Source organism: Pongo abelii, chromosome 16 (genome assembly GCF_028885655.2).
Source record: "Pongo abelii isolate AG06213 chromosome 16, NHGRI_mPonAbe1-v2.0_pri, whole genome shotgun sequence".
NCBI classification, from domain to species: domain Eukaryota; kingdom Metazoa; phylum Chordata; class Mammalia; order Primates; family Hominidae; genus Pongo; species Pongo abelii.
Genome location: NC_072001.2, coordinates 103,345,613 through 103,366,096, shown reverse-complemented (window position 1 = coordinate 103,366,096; position 20,484 = coordinate 103,345,613). Strand labels below are relative to the sequence as shown.

Here is a 20,484-nt window from a genome sequence, read left to right as displayed (position 1 = left end):
GTTGCCTGGAGCCAGAGGGACAGCAGGAGACACTGTTTAGCTGAGATCACATGGGCCTGTCCCTTCCCATATCTTTCCCTGTGCTGTCCTCACCATCCCTCCTGGTACTCTGGGAGCCTGGAACCCCCAGGGATTGCTTTCCAGTGTCCAGTACCTCTTCCTGGGCAAAATCCCAGTCTCCAGGCTTTTCTCCTTTCTCACGTCCTGCAGAGATTTACATGGGCATCTTACGGCTAGAGAGATGCTTGGAGTGACAAAATTCTACCTTGGGACAACAAAGTTTGTTCCTCTGATGCCAGTTATTTTTAAACCTGGTGGATTGCTAGAGTCCTCCAGAGACTGCTAGAAGTTTTTGTGTCTTACTCCGGATTTTCTGTCTTAAAAGTCTTCAGGAAGATGGGTTTCAGGTATCTGTCTTTCCATACGACTTCCCTGGAGATTCTTCCATTCAGCTTAGTTAGGAAACTGCTCATCTAAATGAGGTCTGTCCCTTTAATGCCACTGGACCTGGCCAGAATGGGTGGCTGGCGGGGTCCCGGAGCCTGGCCTTGCCTCTCTCAGGGCTGCACGGTAGTGCGTGGACTTGGATGCCAGGCTGAAAGCTGTCTTGCCTGTCTCGGTCTCCGCTTCCTGCCCGGCATCTGCAGCCTCTCAGAGCCGTTGGACTTTGGCAGCAGATGGTCCTAATTTTGCAGAAGTGTTTGAAAGTTTACAGTAGACTGCCTTTTCAGAGAGCTCTCCACACCATGCCAGTTTTGAGTTGTCTTTCTTGTTCCCGCTGCCAGCTGAAGTCCTGGGCCCCACCCTCACCCGGCAGCCCCCAACCCCAGCCAGGTGACGGTCTCTGTAGCCCTCAGGAACATGGAAGGAGTGGCCCTCCCAGGACTCAGGAAGCCTTCCAGGAGTGGGGCTGGCATGCTGGCCCGGGGAAGACTTCACACTGCAGTAGTATGTGTGGAAAATGTGGATTAGTCACTTTTTCATCCAGCTCTTAGTGTTTATTTTCTCTCTCTTTTGGCTTGTGTTATCAGCAGCACATTTTTGAGAGACTTTATATAACCATCTCATTCAGTATCATTTTGAGTTAGAGCCGCCCTCCAAACCCTCAGCAGATGCCCAGAGAGGATGAGGTAAGAGAACAGCAACATGACCTTCACAGTCCTTGACAGGGACACCACCAGTTGAAGAAAAGTGGCGAAGGCTTGTGTACATGAGCGATGGTGCCATCTGAGCAGCTCAAACCTTCCTGCGTTTTCACAGTGCTCCAGGGATGCATACTGGGTGCTGGCTCATCATGCAGCCCCTCGAGGGACTGTGCGGCAAAACATGCTGGAGATGACTCTTGACAAACCGTAAGCGTAGCCAGTGAGGTGACAAATGCTAGAACCAGAGAGCTGTTTCGTTTTCCTTGCCATGTGCATGGACTGTGACTTTCTGCCGCAACTCATGCACTGCCGCTGGGGGCGGGAGTGGGAGAGGAGGTCTTAGTACCCCCACCCCTGATTTGGCCTGGGCAGCTGCCCTTTGTGTGTTTCCACCCTGTTCTAGTGCACAACGTTTCGCTGAAGCCCAGGGGCGTGCTGCCCAGCAGTGTTTCCAGGGAGAGCTCTGCAGGCGGAGGGAACGGCATGTCGCTGAGCACAGAGCACCCCATCTCACTGCAGATGAGAGGATGAACACTCACACCGAGAATGCGTGATTGCAGGGGAAGCGGGAAGAGGAGATTGGGGACTGATGGAGAGGTAGTGTAACCAGTGGGAAGGAGCCTGTGTTCTGGGTTAGGACAGGTGAACCCATTTCCTCATTGGTAAAATGGGAATAGGAAGTGTCTGTCCCACAAGGTTGATGTGGGTAGGAAAGAGACAACCCTGATAAAGCACTTCTATGATGTCTGGACTTGGTGACTGCTTAGTTTGCCAGGCATTGGTTTACAGATGAAAGTATTCATCCCATTCATACATTCCACACGTCTTTACTGGAGATATATATATATATGTGTGTGTGTGTGTGTGTCTTGGAGTTGGTCAGGACTAGCGTAGAGTTGTCCCATCCTTTTTAAAAAATTGTGTTATTTTTTAACTTTTTGTTGTAAGACAATTGTAACTCTTAAAACTTACAAAAAATAGTATATGCCTTTCAGCCAACTTCCTGTTGTGTTAACATCTTACACAGCCAGGCACAGTGGCTCATGCCTATAATCCCAGCACTTTTGGGGTCCAAGGCAAGCAGATCACCAGAGGTTAGGGGTTTGAGACCAGCCTGGCCAACATGGTGAAACCCCATCTCTACTAAAAATACAAAAATTAGCCAGGCATGGTGGCGCATGCCTGTAGTCCCAGCTACTTGGGAGGCTGAGGCAGGAGAATCGCTTGAACCCAGGAGGCGGAGGTTGCAGTGAGCTGAGATTGCACCACTGCACTCCAGCCTGGGTTACAGAGTGAGGCTCGATCTCAAAAATAAAAATAAAAAACAAAAATAAAAAAATCTTACTTGCCCATAGAACCATTATGAAAACCAGGAAATTAACCTTGGTACAATACTATTAAGTAAAATACATTTAGATTTCACCAGTTTTTCTGTCAATGTCCTTTCTGTATACCAGGATCCTATTTCACATTTAGTTGTCATGTCTCTGGTCTCCTCCAATAACAGTTCCTCAGCCTTTCCTTTTCTTTCATGATCTTGACACTTTTGAAGAGTACCAGTCTATTAGTTTGCCTTTGGGTTTGTCTGATGTGTTCTCGTGACTGGATTGGGGTTCCGCGTTATTGGGAAGGATACCACAGAGGTGATGTGGTCATTATGTCTCGTTACTGGTGACGCCAGCCTTGGTCACCTAGCTAAGCTGTTATCTGGCAGGATACTCCACGGTAACTTACTGTTTTTCCTTTCGTTGAGTTTTTCTGTAGCAGACACCAACCTCAGCGCTGTTGGTGTCTTAGGCTGAATAATTCTTTGTTGCAGGGCACTGTCTTGTGCAATACAAGATCTTTAGCAGTATCCTTAGCCTCTGCCCCCTATAGCTCGGGGGCACTGCCCCTGGTTGACAACCAAAAAATGCCTTCGGACATTGCCGAACATTTCTGGGTGTTTTTTGTCAATGAGTCTATATACACTTTTAGTCTTTCCCGAGCGATGTCTTTGCTCACTTACACATTCTTAGAAAATCATTTCATCTCAGGCTTGTATACATAGAACTGAGCTAAGTAGTCCCTGATAATTTTTTTAAATTTCTCTACATTTTGGATATTTTCTCCTTTCTTTTCGTCTTTGTTGTACTTTTCTCCCCTTTTTCTTGTATTGTTTAACAAAAGGTTTATCTGTTTTCCCCCCAAAGAGCCAACCCTTATATTTTTCATTGGTTTTTCTGTTTCACCCTTTTTAATGCCCAGTCTTTGAAATTTGACAAATGCAGAGTTATATAACCAATCAATATGCAAAATAGGTCCATCACCCAAAATACCCCCCATGCTCCTTCAAGCTAGTCTCTTCCCCTATTACCAGGAAATCACTGATATTTTTTGTCCTTCTTGTTTTTTAAAATGCATATTAAAGCATTTTAACTTTTTTTAAAAGGCAAGTTAGTAGTTTCAGCCCATGTTTAAGAGGAGGGGGTCACACGAGGGTGTGATATTAAGAGACAGAGATGATTGCGGCCATAGTAGAACACTGCCTCCTGCCCCTAAGTGGAGAATGTCTTTATTCTACATGGCATGTGTTCTGTTCCAGCTGTTTTCTTCTCAAATATTGTCTCTGCCCCACTCTTTCTACTCTCTCTTTCTGGGTCTGATTAGACACATACATCAGTATTTCTCACTTGGTTCTTTGGATCTCTTAACCCATCTTTTATATTCCCCACCGCCTTTTCTCTGCAGCCTGCATTCTGGATACTTTCTTCAGGTCTGTTTTCTAGTCACAAATTCTGTCATTCAGGGCTGTCAAAATCCATTGATTTTCTTCAACAATTATATATTTCATTTTTAAATGTTATTTCCAGTTTCTTATATTCAACAGTGTTAATATCTTGCTGCTAGCTTGTTTAAGTAATCTCGTCTTCCATTTCTTTATAGATAGTTACTATAAATTCTGTATCTGACAATTTTATTACCTAAACACCTTGGCAGTTTAAATCTTCTGTTTGTTGTTGCTGCTGACCATCACTCACATTACCATGTTTGATTGTGGGTTTATACTTTATTGGACATAACCATGGAATTCTGAGATCCTAAATTGCTCTCTTTAGGAGAACTTAAATTTGTTTCAACCAGGACCCCTTTTTCTGAGAAGGGGCTGCTTCTAGCCTTTTCAGAACTGGTAAACACCCTTCCAGATTCCCTGGTTTAACCTGGGTGTCTCAGATAGATCTCCTGACCTTGTTCCATCTGAGATAGGCCAGCCCCAGATGACTTCTCCCAACTGTAGTGCCAGCTGAGATGTAAGAACTTTCAAAGGTAAAATGTTAACCACAAAGAAAACATAGCACAATTGGGTGGTAGAAGAAATGAAAGGGTGGGTGTTGGTGTTGGCAGTGAAAAGTGGGTGTTGGTGTTGGCAACCAACACCTGCCCTTTGGGGAACCCACCCTTGCATGTGCTCATCATAGATTGGTATACAGTAGTGTATATGTATAAAGACAGCTGGGTATGGGTTTGGTATTTGCTTCCTCGGATATTTCCTTTACTTGGGGGTGAGCTCAGCAGTAGGAACTATCCTTTATTATGATACCCAGCTGTTGTGTACTGGAAGAGCAGCCCTGTCTGCCACAAAGTCTGCTATTCGCTGAAAGCAGAAGGCTCATCCATCAGTCACCCTTCTCTTTAGGGTGCCTGCTGCCTGAGCATGATGAATGCATCTCCACCTCCAAGCCCCACCCTTTCATTCCTTCCACCACCCAATTCTGTTATTTTTCTTTGTGCTTAACATTTTACCTTTGAAAGTTCTTATATCTCAGTTTTCACATTTTATCTGTTATATTTTGCTCTTTCCCCAGCTAGAAAAGATAAAGACATTGATGTACATATAGAGAGCCTCCCGCGGCTCCTACCCCAGTGCACCTTCTTCCCAGCCGGTTCTTCTCTCTGCCATTTCTGCCTTGTCTGGGTTTCCATCCCATGCATTCTGTTCTCTAACTCCCATTCCTACGTTGGTTTCAATCAGTACTTTGATCAGTGCTTACTGCTGGCCCATTTTCTGTGGGTTCTTCTGTCATTTCTTAGTTGGCCAAAGGTCGTCCTCTGGTAACTTCTCCAGAAAAGGATTTAACTACTTGTAAGTTCAAAAACTTTTTTCCATTGCCTAAGTACTTGAGCAAGCATTTAGTTGATATAAATTTCCTGGGCCACATGTTCTGCCTTTCCTTGTGTCTATATCAGCATCACTCACTCCAGTGCCTGTAGAGAGAGGCTGCTGCAAAGACATCTGCACAGCCCGAGCTCTTTTGCCATTATCTGTGCTGGCTACCCAAAGAGTGTTCTGGTTTATCTTTGAAACCCAGTAATTTTATCAGGACACGCCTCTGGGCTCATTATTTTGCACCATTTTTTCTTGGGGCTTTGCTTTGCAATCTGAGAATAAGACCTTCCATCATTTCAGTTGAGGGTCTTGAATTTATATTCAAATGCCTTTTCTTTTATATCACTTTAGTTCTCTTCTTTATGAGTCTTGTGCTTCTAACCCAGCTCAGACTCTGTGACCTTCACAAACATTGACCTCCTCATTGGAAAAGTGGAAAAAATAGAGAAAGCCCCCTCCTGCCTGCCTCCCAGGGCTGCCATGAGGCTCAGGATGACAGGAACCAGAGCACTTTGTCATTTGCAATGCATGACATGAATGCAGGCTGTTGATCTAGAAGGCATCAATGTGATGACAAGCATTCGTGTAGTCACCGCATCTGTTCAGTAGTGAAAATGTATCACAAGAATGGTGAGGACTTGGCTTGGGCGCAGAGAGCAGTGCCAGTGGCCAAGCTTGAATGAGACACTGCAGTGCTAACTTCTCCTTTGCTGTCATTCCCGTTTTCTTTTATCTTAAGCTGACGACAAAGGTAGCCACTATCCTGACTCGCAACACTGTAGGTTTATATTTCTTGTTGTTGAAATGTGTGTAAATGAAATCATACAGTAGTCCATTGTTCTAATATACCATCGTTCATCTGTTCTGCTCTTGATGGGCATTTGGGTTGTTTCCAACATGGAACTAATGCAAATAGTATTTCAGTGAACTTTCTTCACTATGTCTTTGGTGAACACATACACATTTTTTTCATTACATACTTAGGATTCGAATTGCTGGGTATTAGAATGTGTGTGTCTTCAGCTTTAGCAAATACTGCCAAAGTTTTCCAAAGCTGTTGAACCAAGTTAAAATCTCATTCTCAGCATCCAAGAGGATCCATTGTGCCTCATTGTTGCCAATGAGCGGTGCTCTCCATCTTCTTCATTCTACCCATTCTGGCTGCTGTGTCAAGGTATCTAATGGTGGTTGTAATTTGCCTTCCCTGATGACTAAAGAAGCTAAGAACCTTTTCATATGTTTACTAGCCATTTAAACATTCTCTTTTATGAAGTGTCTGTTCAAGACTGATGCCCATTTTTCTACTGGGTCTTTTTCTTAATTGATCTACAGGAGTTTTTTGTTGTTTTAAATCATGTTTTGGATACAAACACTGTTGGTTTTACACATTACAAATCTCTTATGTATTACAAATATATTCTTGTGTTCTTACAGTTGCCTTTTGGTAAACAGAAGTTGTTAATTTTGGCCAGGCGCAGTGGCTCATGCCTGTAGTCCCAGCACTTTGGGAGACTGAGACGGGCGGATCACGAGGTCAGGAGATCGAGACCATCCTGGCTAACACGGTGAAACCTCATCTCTACTAAAAATACAAAAAATTAGCCAGGTGTGGTGGCGGGCGCCTGTGGTCCCAGCTACTCAGAAGGCTGAGGCAGGAGAATGGCGTGAACCCGGGAGGCGGAGCTTGCAGTGAGCCGAGATCACACCACTGCACTCTAGCCTGGGCGACAGAGCAAGACTCCATCTCAAAAAAAAAAAAAAAAAAAAAGTTGTTAATTTTAATATGGTGTAATTCATTAGTTTTCTTACTTTATCGTTAGTCCTTTTTGTGTTCTGTTTAAGAAATCTTTGTCTAACCTCATTCTTCTTTTCTTTGGTGGTTAGAAAAGTTTCATGAGAAAGCCCTGTCTATAAAATCCATAACAAACAGTTGACAGCACCTTCTTCCTCTTTCTCCTGATGGAGTGGTCATTTCTCCTAATCCCAAGTGCTCCTGTCCCATAAATTCTCCCCCTGGGTCAGCCTTGTCTTGTGAGCACGTGTCCACACATGGACGCCACAGTGTCAAAGAGCTCGCAGGTCAGAGTGCATGGAATCAAACGTTTGATGAGGTGCAGTTGGTCTTTATAGGACCAGCTGTGCTGCACTGGGGCTCTCATCTCTTTACCATTCCTTTGAGGGGTGAACAATCATGGGAACATGCAGGCTTTTCTGAACCCCATGTGCAGTATTCCACTTGAGCCATCCACTTCCTAAAGGGCACAGATCAGCTCCAACATACGTGAAAAATGAGAAGGAGCTGTGGGCTTTTCTTAGCTCTCTTTAAAAGCTCCTTCCAGCTCTGCCTTCCTTCCCTTTCTCTTATTTTTATCCCTTCAACTTCTACAAATTGTTTGATTTTAGACAGCACAGTTGTGTGTCTATTCTATGTAGATGTTTGAGATTGCTTGGAAGAGCAGACCTCTAAACTGAGCACGACACCCTTTGCAAACCACACGGTGACCACCCTGCACCAGCTGCAGGAGGTCCTTGATTTTCATCCTGCTCAGTGTGAAGCAGCAGGTCCCTGGCCACACCCTCCAGGGTGATGTCTTCCTGCTCCAACTTGGGCCTTTTAGCCACGATTGGGTTTGTCATCCTGGAATCACTGCGTCTTCACAAGATCTTTAAGTACATCTGTTCTCAATTTTCAGACTGTGAGGCCAGGATTTGGGTGCAAGTAGTTTATCTGGGAAGTGATCCTAGGAAGCACTGTGAGGGGGTGAGGGAGACAGCAGTCAAGAAAGGTGCAATCATGAGTAAGTGACTGCTGTCGGCAGCGGGGCCATTGCCCCAGGACCCTCTGAGAGGCGTGTAGAACTTGCCTCAGTATCATCTCTCTGTCCCCCGGGCGGGTAGGGAGTTATCCAGCTCCTGTCTCTTATGGTTGAGGTCACTGTCTGCATGTGGTTCCTTCAGAGAGGACTCTGGCTGTGTCTGCTTTCATGATTTTGATAAATTGTCTCCTTCTGAGCACTTTGTCGATGCCCAGATTTCCTAATGATACAATTGGGAGTCTGTGTGTTTAAATGCCAATTCCTGTTTTAGTGGAATTATTTTAATTGTTTATTTGTAGATGTTCTGGAAGTTCTGTAGGTAAAATACTATAAAAAATTGTGCAAAGCTCAGCTGAGCTAGAAACAGGTGACTGCAGGGAGAACAGAAGGTTGCCCCTGTAACCCTGTCGGGGTACCAGCCCTTCATGGCCCTTTGGGCTGTCACTTCTTGGCCTCACAATGGTTGCCTACCCGTCTGGCCTTGACTTCAGAGCTGCCTCTTCCAGCAAGCCCTCCCTGATGAGCTTTGGTTAGATCCTTTTCCTGTGTCCTCTAGACAGCCCCTGGGTATCTGCCTCACCCTTCACTGCTGTAAATGGAAGATGTCTGTTTGCTCATCACTCCTGGGAGGCAGGGGCTGCTGCTCCTGGCCAGGGCTGTGCCTCTGATATCTCCTAGGCCCTTGGTGGTTGGTTGTTGGAGCTGTTGAACTCAACTCCGTGAGACAAGCCCTCCTAGGAGTAGATGCACAGAATTTTGTTGTGCTAAATGAGCCAGTTCAAGTGATGCTCTGATATTTTGGACATACAGACTTATGATCCTCTGGCTTTCCCATACGTTTCGAATCCCAAATTTGAAACAGTGGTTGGGCCATACCTCTGACCCCAGCTGTGACCTGTGAGTGTGGGTGTTCTCCACAATTATGGTTCCTTCCCTTGTCCTGCAGCATCTGATGTGCGCTGGACTGTGGTGCCTGGTAGAAGGAGACACGTCTTGCAAGACCAAGCTGGACCCTCCCCTGGATGGCACCGAGTGTGGGGCAGACAAGGTAACCTCTGGCTTCCCACTGCCCCCGACAAGCAGCTCCACATCTCGCAGGCAGCTGGCACCTCTTCTGAAACACAATCTGTACTCTACTTAGGAGCCCCTGAAACATCCCCCAGGCACCACAGAAATGCCCATGGAGGCCACTCTGGGCACAGAGTGGTGCCTACATCACCTCATTCCTTTTTCTTATAGGATACAAGTATCATTTACTTAATATTTTTGTTAGATTAACTCCTTTCATCATGTAAGGAAATTTACTTAAAAGGAACACTTTCACCAGTATATTTTAAATGGAAAAACAACATCACCTGCCATACACAGTAGGCGCTCGTAAAAATAATTCAGTGAGAACAGTATTATCCAATTCTAGCTAAATGTTGAAAGAGTGAGCCTGTTCCTCATGTGCAGGAGAGATGGGGAGGTGTTGGAGAGAAGGGGTGTTTGGGACCTGCAGCCACAGGACCTCTCTCCAGTCTTATTGCAAGAATTGAAAGAGTTGAAAAGGGAGTAAAGTTTTGCTCTGATGCCATGATTGGGAACCACAAAAATCACATCTAGCACCTCAGGGTCTGTGCTGTGCACTTTGAGAAATTGTTTTATAGGGCTGGCCTTGAGTTACCCTCAGAAAGAACCAAGGTTCCCTCACGTGGAGCTGGCTGTTCATCGCCAAGCAGCAAACCCAACTCTCAAGTTCAAAACCTCAACCGGGGCATGCCGCCTCCCAGCGAGAAACACACTCACATCAAACAAAGTTTGCAGAAACCCAGGTCTCTTCATGAGCCGTGTAGATTAATCCTTTTCCTGGGATTTAGAAAATCCCAATGGAGCACATCCATCTGAAAGTTGAGGGCAAAATCCAAACCCTACAGGGATATGAGTGTCAGTTTGAGTAAGTAAGGCATGTCACTCAAATTAGCAAACATGCAAACCCTGAAATAGACTGTATTTTTATGTAAATTTAGCAAATGGGTTTTTGGCAGCATGGCATTTTGGGGCCTGGCGGGCTGGAGTGAGCAGCTTTGCTGAGTGCCTGGGCCCCAACCCTCCCCGCTGTGTTTCAGTGGTGCCGCGCCGGGGAGTGCGTGAGCAAGACGCCCATCCCGGAGCACGTGGACGGAGACTGGAGCCCGTGGGGCGCCTGGAGCATGTGCAGCCGAACATGTGGGACGGGAGCCCGCTTCCGGCAGAGGAAATGTGACAACCCCCCGTAAGTCCCCTGACCAGCCATACCCCAACGTGCCACGAGTGGAGTTTCCCAACAGCAGCTCTCGCTGCCTCACACAAAGCAGGGTCTGTCTCCCGCTGAGCATTAGAAGATAAGGAAAATGAAACCCAGCCAAGGTCCAGGGTGCAGGGGCCTCTTGTGTGTCAAATGACATCTCAGCTGAAATTGCTCTTTCTGTGAACATGGATACAGTAGAGTCTGGGGTGAGCTGACTCCCTCATTCCTTCCCTGGGCCCCAGTGGAAAGGTTTTCGGAGACAGCTGTATTACAGTTCCTGCAGCCTGCCCGTGGTTTACCAAGTCTAGGGTCATTCCACATTGGCTGTCTGCTGATGTGGGAGCAGCCTGGTGGTTCATGAGTCACAGAGTATCTGGGTTCAGCTGTCTTCCTCATCCTAATATTTTTCATGGGTCCTCCTATAACTATTAGAAAAAAAAGTGTTTTAGTTTTTTTCTCTTTGGCTTCTTTTTATTGACTCTAATGACACCATGACCTTTCCTGTCACCTTTAAACATTTGTCCCACGAAACTCAGGGATCGATTTTGGGCTCAATGATGATAATTCCATCACCACAGATTTTTCCCTTGTCTTCTTGAAGTTTCCCATTTCTTTCTTTTTTTTTTTTTTTTATACTCAAGTTCTGGGGTACATGTGCAGAACGTGCAGGTTTGTTGCATAGGTATACACGTGCCATGGTGGTGTGCTGCACCCATCAACCCGTCACCTACATTAGGTAATTCTCCTAATGTTGTCCCTCCCCTGGCCGTTCAACCCCTTGACAGGCCCCGGTATGTGATGTTTTCCTCTGTGTGTCCATGTGTTCTCATTGTTCAGCTCCCACTTATGAGTGAGAACATGCAGTGTTTGGTTTTCTGTTCCTGTGTTAGTTTGCTGAGAATGATGGTTTCCAGCTTCATCCATGTCCCTGCAAAGGACATGAACCCATCATTTTTTATGGCTGCATAGTACTCCATGGTGTATATGTGCCACATTTTCTTTATCCAGTCTATCATTGATGGGCATTTGGGTTGGTTCCAAGTCTTTGCTATTGTGAATAGTGCCGCAGTAAACATACGTGTGCATGTGTCTTTATGGTAGAATGATTTATAATCCTTGGGTATATACCCAGCAATGGGATTGCTGGGTCAAATGAAGCTTCCCATTTCTTACCATTTCTTTTAATGGTCTGTTTTATGCCTTGTGTGTCAGCAGTTGCAGCACTTCAATTTTGAAAATGAGCAAGTTCTAAATAATGACTATAAAGAAATCTCCACAAGTAAGTCCTCTTGATGGATAACTAGCAAATGCCTCTTATGTTTAAAAATCCTGATGCCCAGGTCATACCCCAGACTGATCAAATCACAGAACACTAAGGGTGGGACCCAGGAATTGGATATTTTATCTTCCCAGGTGACTCCAACAGCAGCCAATGTTGGAACCTCTGGATTAAAGGAAGGATTATGCTCCTAGTTTAGTCAGTGACAGGAACACCATTTTCCCAGCAATGCTATAAGAATTGGCATTATGTGTTAATTATGTCATATTAAAACATTTCCCTCTAGCACCCAGCAGAGTGCTGGGCACATAGGTGTTTAGTCTGTTAGGAATGACTTTTTTTTTTTTTTTTTTTGAGATGGAGCCTCACTCTGTCACCCAGGCTGGAATGCGGTGGCACAATCTCAGCTCACTGCAACCTCTGCCTCCCTGGTTCAAGTGATTCTCCTGCCTCAGCCTCCCAAGTAGCTGGGATTACAGGAGTGCGCCGCAACTCCCAGCTAATTTTTGTATTTTTAGTAGAGATGGGGTTTTGCCATGTTGCCAGGCTGGTCTCGAACTCCTGACCTCACGTGATCTGCTCACCTCAGCCTCCCAAAATGCTGGGATTGCAGGTGTGAGCCACCATGCACAACCCAGGAATGACTTCTTAATTAAGGGCATAGATGGGTAGATGATTAGAAACCCTGTTTAGCTAAATGGTGGGACATTAATAGGTGGTTGCAGTTTTTGCATTCCTCTATGTTGAAGTTAATAGTTTGACCTCTGGCCCCATGAAGAGAGGGTTGGGTTTGGAGTCATGGCATTGGGCCTGACCTTGTTGGTTAATGGTCATGTGACCTGAAGGCTCTTCTGTTCCCTGGCCTTAGTTCTGCCCACTAGAGGGAGCTGACATGGTACAGTGGGAAGAGCCAGGCTTCAAAGCCAGGACAGACAAATCAAATCCCAGCATGACGACTTTTTTTTTTTTTTTTTGAGATGGAGTTTCGCTCTTGTTGCCCAGGCTGGAGTGCAGTGGCGCGATCTCGGCTCATCACAGCCTCCACCTCCTAGGTTCAAGTGATTCTCCTGCCTCAGCCTCCCGAGTAGCTGGGATTACGGCCATGCGCCACTACACTCGGCTAATTTTGTAATTTTAGTAGAGATGGGGTTTCTCCATGTTGGTCAGGCTGGTCTCGAACTCCTGACCTCATGTGATCTGCCCACCTTGTCCTCCCAAAGTGCTGGGATTCCAGGTGTAAGCTGCTGTGCCTGGCTGCCACCATGACTTCTTATAGCACTGACGGCTGGTACTTGTCTCTTCATCTAAAACTTGGAAGAATTCATGGGAATGCGCAGAAAGTCCTTGGTGTGTATTTAATAAGCAGCCCCTCTTGTTATTAGCACTCACAGAAGAACGGGGATGGTACCAGTTGCCCTTCCCTGCCTAAGGCTTTGTTAAGTACAGAGAGAAATTTGCAGGGATTGTGGTTGTCATGGGTGCTCCACGTTTGTGATTGGAGTTTGTGGGTCCTAGTGGAAGACTGGTCTTCTTGGCACGTTATGTGTCTTATCTCATAACAGGTGACACCCAGTAAACATCATAGCAGGAGGATATCAGAACCTCTGAATGTCTGAAGGAGCCAGTGTCCTGAGATTGTCAACGTTTAAATTGTCTCTAGGCGAGGGCAACGCTTGCAAGAATAAGAAGTTATTAACGCTGTGCAAATGCCATAGGTGCCTCTTTGAAGGGAACTGGTGTTGTCTGCCTTCTCGGGATGACATTAGCTAGGGCTTCCCCGGCATTGGTAGCCCGAAGACAAGGCTTTCCAGAGCTTTTTGCCTTCATGTCTTGGTGGGACCCCGCCACCATCTGAACTGCTTCCTGCTCTGCCCACCCATGGTTGCTCTGGGATACCACAGGGGCATTTTGCTCTGGGAGGATCCTAAACACCACCCAGTTCAGACATCTGCATTAGTGTACTGTCGCTGGCCTGCCCTGCCATGAGGTTTCTTGCATTGGGATTCTCACCCCATTCCTCCAGGTCCCATGGCCCCAGGGAGGGAGGCTGTTCTGTAAATCACAAAGTTGTGAAAATCTTTCACTCTTCTTCTTCATCAGGTCCTCCCTCTCCCTCGCCATGATAGTCGTGGCTGTTCTCTCCCTTGCTTTTTCCTGTATTTTATCCTTGAGGAATCGGAGAATTTGCAGGGCCTCGGAACACAGACAGCTGAGGCTTTGTGGGTCTCAGCACGTCAGATTGTTACAGTCATTGATGTACCTTCACATCCAATCTCTGTTGTCCAGCAGCATCGTCCTGTGGGGCAGGGCGATGGCAGAAGGAACAGAAAGAGCCTGCAGCATTCTCACTCCTCCCAGCCGCACACCCCTTCCTGATGAAGCCTTTCCAATGTGAAGCCTTCAGTAAACCTTGCCAGGGCCTGAACTCTGCTAGGTATGGGCCTGTAGTGAGAAGCAAAGACAGATAAAATCCCTGCCTACCCACAAGAGATGCAGTCCTACCAACTCCTCTTGGTTCTCTCCCAGACACTTCAAACAGGACCCTTTCTAAACTGGGACCTCTACTCCTAGCCCACATCTCCCCTCTCGGTAAATAGCAACACCATCCTTGCATTGCTTGAGTCCAAAGCCCCTGAGTCCATGCAGTTTCCTCTTACGTCCTTTGTGCCTCCTCCACGTCTGCTCATGAAAAGGGTGGTGAATGCAGCAGACCTGCACCACGCGCTGGGTTCTCTTAGGCATTTATGTAGGAAATTATTGAATGCAGCCCCATGGGAGAGGTATTATTTTTATCTTCATTGTACAGAAAAAAAAAAAAAAAAACTGTATCGGGGGCCGAGCCCAGTGGCTGATGCCTGTAATTCCAGCACTTTTGGGAGACTGAGGCAGGTGGATCACCTGAGGTCAGGAGTTCAAGACCAGCCTGGCCAACATGGTGAAACCCTGTCTCTACTAAAAGTACGAAAATTAGCCAGCTGTAGTGACATGTGCCTGTAATCCCAGCTACTTGGGAGGCTGAGACAGGAGAATCGCTTGAACCTGGGAGGTGGAGTTTGCAGTGAGCTGAGATCACGCCACTGCACTCCAGCCTGGGTGACAGAGTGGGACTCCATCTCAAAACAAAACAAACAAATAAACAAAAAATAGAATCATATTGAAGTTTGGTAACTTGCCCAACGTCACACACGAGGCAGTGGCAGGCCAGGTTTGGAGCCCAGTTCTAGAAACCAGAAGTCCAAAATCAAGGTGTCAGCACAGCTGCTTCCTTCTTGAAACTCCAAAGGTGAATCCGTTTCGTGGCTCCCGGCAACCCTTGGCCTTCCCTGGCTTGGAGGCACATCACCTCCATCTCTGCCTCTGACTTCATGTGGTCTCTTCTCTGTGTGTCCTCTCACCTTTTCTGCCCTTAGGAGAACACTTGTCATTGGATTTAGGGCCCACCCAAATCCAGGATGGTCTCATCTCCAGATCCTTAGCTTAATTACATCTGCCAAGACCCTTTTGCCAAATAAGGTCTCATTTGCAGGTTCCAAGTAGACCTATCTTTTGAGGCCGAGGGGACCCACCATTCAGCCCCCTGCAGCCTTGAAGCCTCCTTTGTGCTCTCGGCCACAGCATTCTAACCCCAGGACCCTCCCCAGTGCTGTCTTCCCTTTCCTTAACTTGCCTTTTCCTTTCTTTGAGTTTTAATGTAAATGTCTTCTCAAGAGATCTCTGTCCCCGACAGCCTGCTTAAAATGGGGTGCTGCTTAACTCTCCCTCAGCACCTCTTCCTTACGTTACACGTGTTATAACAGCTGTTATTGTTGTTAGGTATTTGCTCACTTGTTTTGACTGTGTCTTCCCCACTGGCTTTTGAGCCGAGCTCTGTGCAGGCCCAGGACAGGCCGCACCTGTTTGGACACCATGCTGCCTTCCGTGCCTACAGCAGAGCGGCCACCCCATAAAATGTGCTGACTGCCTTCCTGCCTGGACGTGCACTTGCCCCAGAAAACCAATATCTCTGCAATCCCAGTGACTCCAAAACACATCCCTAATATGATTTTTTCACTGAAACACAAAGGTAATCATAAACAATTAGGCCAAAAGTGGCAGACCACCAGGTAAGCCTCATGCCCTTGTATCATCTCCCCTCACCGAGGCCCACATGCTAGAAACGGCCACATGAGGCCTATCTGTCACCTGTTGTGCCTGCCCTTCTCCAGCAAGGTGGCAGCTCACAGCCTGGGGTGCTCGGCATCACCTTGAGAACAAGCTTCAACACGGAACCCAGCCTTGTTTCTCCCCAGTAAGAGAAGTGATACCTTTTTGCTCCTATAATATTTACACCTTGGTAGTCTGTTCGATCTTTCGCAGTGGCAGTGTAGCTCCGTTTTCTGTTGTGAATGAAAACAACATGCTCCTTTTCCCCATGTAGTTTTCTATGGAGTTTCTTGCCTCCATGGATCCAGCCCAGGTGAATGGGAAGAGGCGGGACAGGCCTTGGGTGGGTGAATTACCAGCCATCTCGGGGGCTTCCCAAAGAGACGCAGGATGTGGCGTGTTTTATGAAGTCCAGGCTGCAGCCTCCAGCCTGCTTCTGTAGGATGCCCTGATGTAGTGATTGTTACAAAGCGCAGCTGACCAGGGCCTCAGAGCCAAGCTCTGACGAAAACAACGTCCTCTCCCCATCTCACTCCTTAAATCACCAGGCCTGCTGCCTGGAGATTTCACAAGGATGTCCCAAACTCACTGCTATGTAGGTCTCAGGCTTGGAACACTCTCACGACCCCCTTCTCACCCCCTTCACTTTATATTCCTGGCTCTGCTCCCCGTCTTCTGCAGCTGGTTTATTCACTGTCCAAAAATACTGGCAAGAGACTCCCCCCACACACAATTATTTTTTTTAGTCTTGGTCTTCACAGCTCTTGGAATTTTTATTTTTTGCTAGCTGACGTGGAGGCCTTAGGGACCATCTGTGTTTCCAAACCAACTTCCTAGGCCCGTCCTTTCCTGCTATAATTTATGTTACTGTTGGTGGGAGTCACGTCAGAAGACTACAAGGTAGAAAATGCATCTCTAATTTACTTTCTGTTACCCCTCGACAGTTTGTGTGTGGGGAAGAGCTGGGGAGGGAGGGGAGAGGAAGGCTCAGATGCACTTGTGTGAAAAGCCAGCTGCATCCCAGCAGATGCAAGGTAGAAAATGCATCTCTAATTTACCTTCTGTTACCCCTCGACAGTTTGTGTGTGGGGAAGAGCTGGGGAGGGAGGGGAGAGGAAGGCTCAGATGCACTTGTGTGAAAAGCCAGCTGCATCCCAGCAGATGCAGCACGGGCAGGCGAGTGGAGTGCAGAGCTGGGACAGAGCAGGGTCACCATGAGGTGCAGCTCACGTGCACCAGAAAGGGAGAGGAAGGCAGCTAGCCTGCTAAGACGGCGGGAGGATGGCTGGTGTAAGGTTATGTGCCTGTAATTGGTTTTTGCTTCCACAGTGAAACCCCATCTGTGTGCTTTCGATGTGCCAGCGATCTGGCATTCATATGGATAATTTTTAAAAATTTAAGTATTCTACACTGAAGCATAAGTTACATGTGTTACTTGGACACCTTTCACAGGAGGCCTTAAAACTGGGATGTCTGCTGCCCTGAGGGTGCGTTAGCAGCTCGCAGCACTTCTGAAACCCAATGGCTTTGCCCTGCTCCCTTCTCAGAGCTCACAGAGCCAGGGGCCGCCAGGGCAGGGACCAGAACTGCCAGCTTTGTACTGAGCGTCCTGTGTCTCTGGATGGTGAAGCTGGTCCAAACTGCTGTTGTGACTTTATCTTCTGGTCTGTCTTCATTTAATACAGCAAACCTCAAAATAAAAAGTGGCATCTTTCTCTTCCAGCCTATCTTGATTCTACCTGTCCATCCACTCTCAAAGAAAGAGGCAGATGTTCTGCCATGTGATCCTGTTGATCTCAGCAAACCTTTGCTGCTTCTCTGCTCTGCGCTTGTGTCTATCAAGGCACCGAGGACTCCACTTCAGCAGGAGATGGTCCTTGTTCTGCAGGCGCTTGGGAAATTTTGGGGTAGAGCTCACCTTTCTCTCCACGCTTTCAGTTTCTCACCAAAGCCTCTCTACCTTACTCTTTTGCTTATTTTTAAACAAACTTATGATGTTAGAATATACAAAGAAGCACAGCTCTGTGCACAGTATTGCTTATCACGGTCGAGCATGTATGTTGGGGCACACGTGCAGATATGTGTCAGTGCGGTGGGAGGGCAGTTGCTGGCCCCTGGGACGCGCATGTGTGACCACGTAACAGCTGCCATCTTTGCAGAATGGCCGTGCCATCTCCATTGCCGTGGCTGTGGTGGCTTTCTACTTGCCCCATGTCCTCGCTGACACCAGTGTTGTCAGTAATTCTCTCTGGTTTTGGCCGTTCTGATGCGTGTGTAGCAGTATCTGGCTGGGGAATTGGTACTTTCCTCATCAACAGTGAGGCTGAACATCTGTCTCCTTATTTGCCATTTGGATATCCTTTTCTTGTGAAGTACCCACGCAAGCCATTTGGTTTTGTATCTAAGCTTCTTTTTTATTCATGTTTAGGAGTCCTAGAACAGGCCTGGCACAGTGGCTCATGCCTATAATCCCAGCACTTTGGGAGGCCAAGGCGGGTGGACCACCTGAGGCCAGGAGTTCATGACTAACCTGGCCAACATGGTGAGATCCCGTCTCTACTAAAAATACAAAAAAATTAGCCAGGCGTGGTGGCGCACACCTGTAATCTTAGCTACTCGGGAGGCTGACCCACAAGAATCACTTGAACCCAGGTGGCGGACGTGGTAGTGAGCCGAGATCTTACCACTGCACTCCAGTGTGGACGACAGAGCAAGACTGTCCAAAAAAAAAAAAGTCCTAGAACAGAAAAACGAGAAGTTATTGATTGATAGTAAAAATTCAAATTAAAAAACCCATCACACCCCAATGACTGGTCAGTGAGTCAGGCTGTCCTTCAGGCTTCGTGGTGGCCGATGGGCAACCCCTCCCAGAGGCAGAGGCAGGGCGCCTGTTCCTGCTGGGTCCAGGAGCTCTTGCACGCTACATTTCTTCTCTCCACCTCTTGCTCGTCAGCCAAGTGGTTATGTCACCTGTTGGAGCATTGATTTCCTCACCCAAAGGGTGCAGTCAGGAGCACCTTCTGATTCTGTGTGTGGATTTAATGAAGTAATGGTTAGAAGGGCCAGCAAAATGGGAGCCCTCTGGGCGTGTCAGCTGTTTTATGATCACTGTTTATGTGAAAGTGCCTCTTGCCTTGAAGTTTCTTCCCGGTCCTCAGGGATCAGTCCTCATTTCAGGATGAGGTTGCAACTGGCTGGCTTTCCCCTGGAGGCCTCATGGGACCTCGGAGCCTTGGAGCCCGGCAGGGCTGCGCCTTCCTGCCCTCACAGGAGAGGCTGAGGGAAAGACCAGAACCACCTTCAGCTCCTGGGAAGGAATAACTCTATCACGAATCTCTTATGTTAACTGTTCTTTATTTTAGCCCTGTCAAGCTGGCTTTCTGTCGTTTTAGTCTCCCTAGATGTGTTTTGTTTTTCTCCTTACTGCATAGCTCAGAGCAACTTCCAGAGTGAGTAAGAGCCCTGCCCTCTGCTCCTGAGACTGTGTGAGGGTGGTCTCTCCCGTTGCTTCTGGGGATTTGGTCCCCTGCTGCACTCGCTGGCCCTGCACACTGTCTCCTGAAGCCCCCGTGTCCACACAGTTCAGGCTTCATCCACCCAGCCCAGTATGGGGTCCTTGGGAAAGTTGGGGCCTCCTTTGAGTCCTCCTCCAGAACTTCTGTCAGGAAGCCATTTGTGGAAACTGCCAGCCACACCCTCCCCCACAAGGATTCTCCTCTGTCTTCTCTATACCACAGATGGAGAGTGCCTCTTTCTGTTGTCTCAGGACCAAGGTACAGTTGACTCTTGAACAACATGGGTTTGAACTGTGCAGGTCCACTTATACATGGGTTTTTTTCTGTCTCTGCTGCTCCTGAGACAGCAAGACCAACTCGTCTTTCTCAGCCAACTCAGTGTGAAGATGATGAGGAGGAAGGCCTCTATGATGATCCACGTCCACTTAATGAGTAGGAAATACATTTTCTCTTCCTTATGATTTTCGTAATAACCTTTTCTCTAGCTGACTTTACTATAAGAATATAGTATAAAACACATATAACCTACAAAACGTGTTAATTATGTGATCAGTAAGACTTCCAGTTGATAATAGGCTATTAATAGTTAATTTTGGGGGTGTTAAAAGTTACATGTGGATTTTCTACTACATGTGAGGGGTCAGCATTTCTAACCCCCACCTTGTTCAGAGGTTAGCTGCACATGCAGGAGGCCCTCACTGATGTTACTGTAGAGGCCCTGTGTTATAGAAACAGTCATAAAAAATGAAGGACCGCATGTGGGGTCCTGCCACATAGCAATTGGGGATTATTTAGGTAGCAAATTGTGTACCTAGTGGATTACTTCTCTCCTTTCTCATGTCATTCAAAATAACGACTTAAAACTGAAGAAAATCAGTTCCTGTGGTCATATTTTTAAATCAGGGAAAGTTCAAGGAAATATTAGCTGTAACAGGTGGTTGGAGTAATGGGAACTTACTAAGAGGTAAAGAGAACTCTAAAGAATACAGGAAGAGCAGATGCAGGTGTAGCATCCTGTGTCTTTAGGTCTGAGGCAGAGCACCCAAGGAAGGAACAGTTCTATATGACAGTGACCCACACACAGCTACTGTGAAGGACAGACAGTAGCTGCTACCACGGTTTTGTCCAGGGATGAAATTCCTTGGACCTTGTTAGAGAGGGTGCAACTGG

General features: G+C 47.0%; 1 protein-coding gene across 3 annotated transcripts in view; it reads left to right on the top strand.

The window, feature by feature from the left end:
• ADAMTS17 (ADAM metallopeptidase with thrombospondin type 1 motif 17) overlaps positions 1–20,484 on the top strand; it is a 367,718-nt gene that overhangs the window by 196,306 nt on the left and 150,928 nt on the right. For all 3 annotated transcript variants that reach the window (XM_024232909.3, XM_063716750.1, XM_063716751.1), the window contains 2 exons: positions 9,055–9,156; positions 10,217–10,362. In XM_024232909.3, the coding sequence (XP_024088677.2) occupies positions 9,055–9,156; positions 10,217–10,362 (248 nt within the window). The remainder of the gene's footprint in view (positions 1–9,054; positions 9,157–10,216; positions 10,363–20,484) is intronic.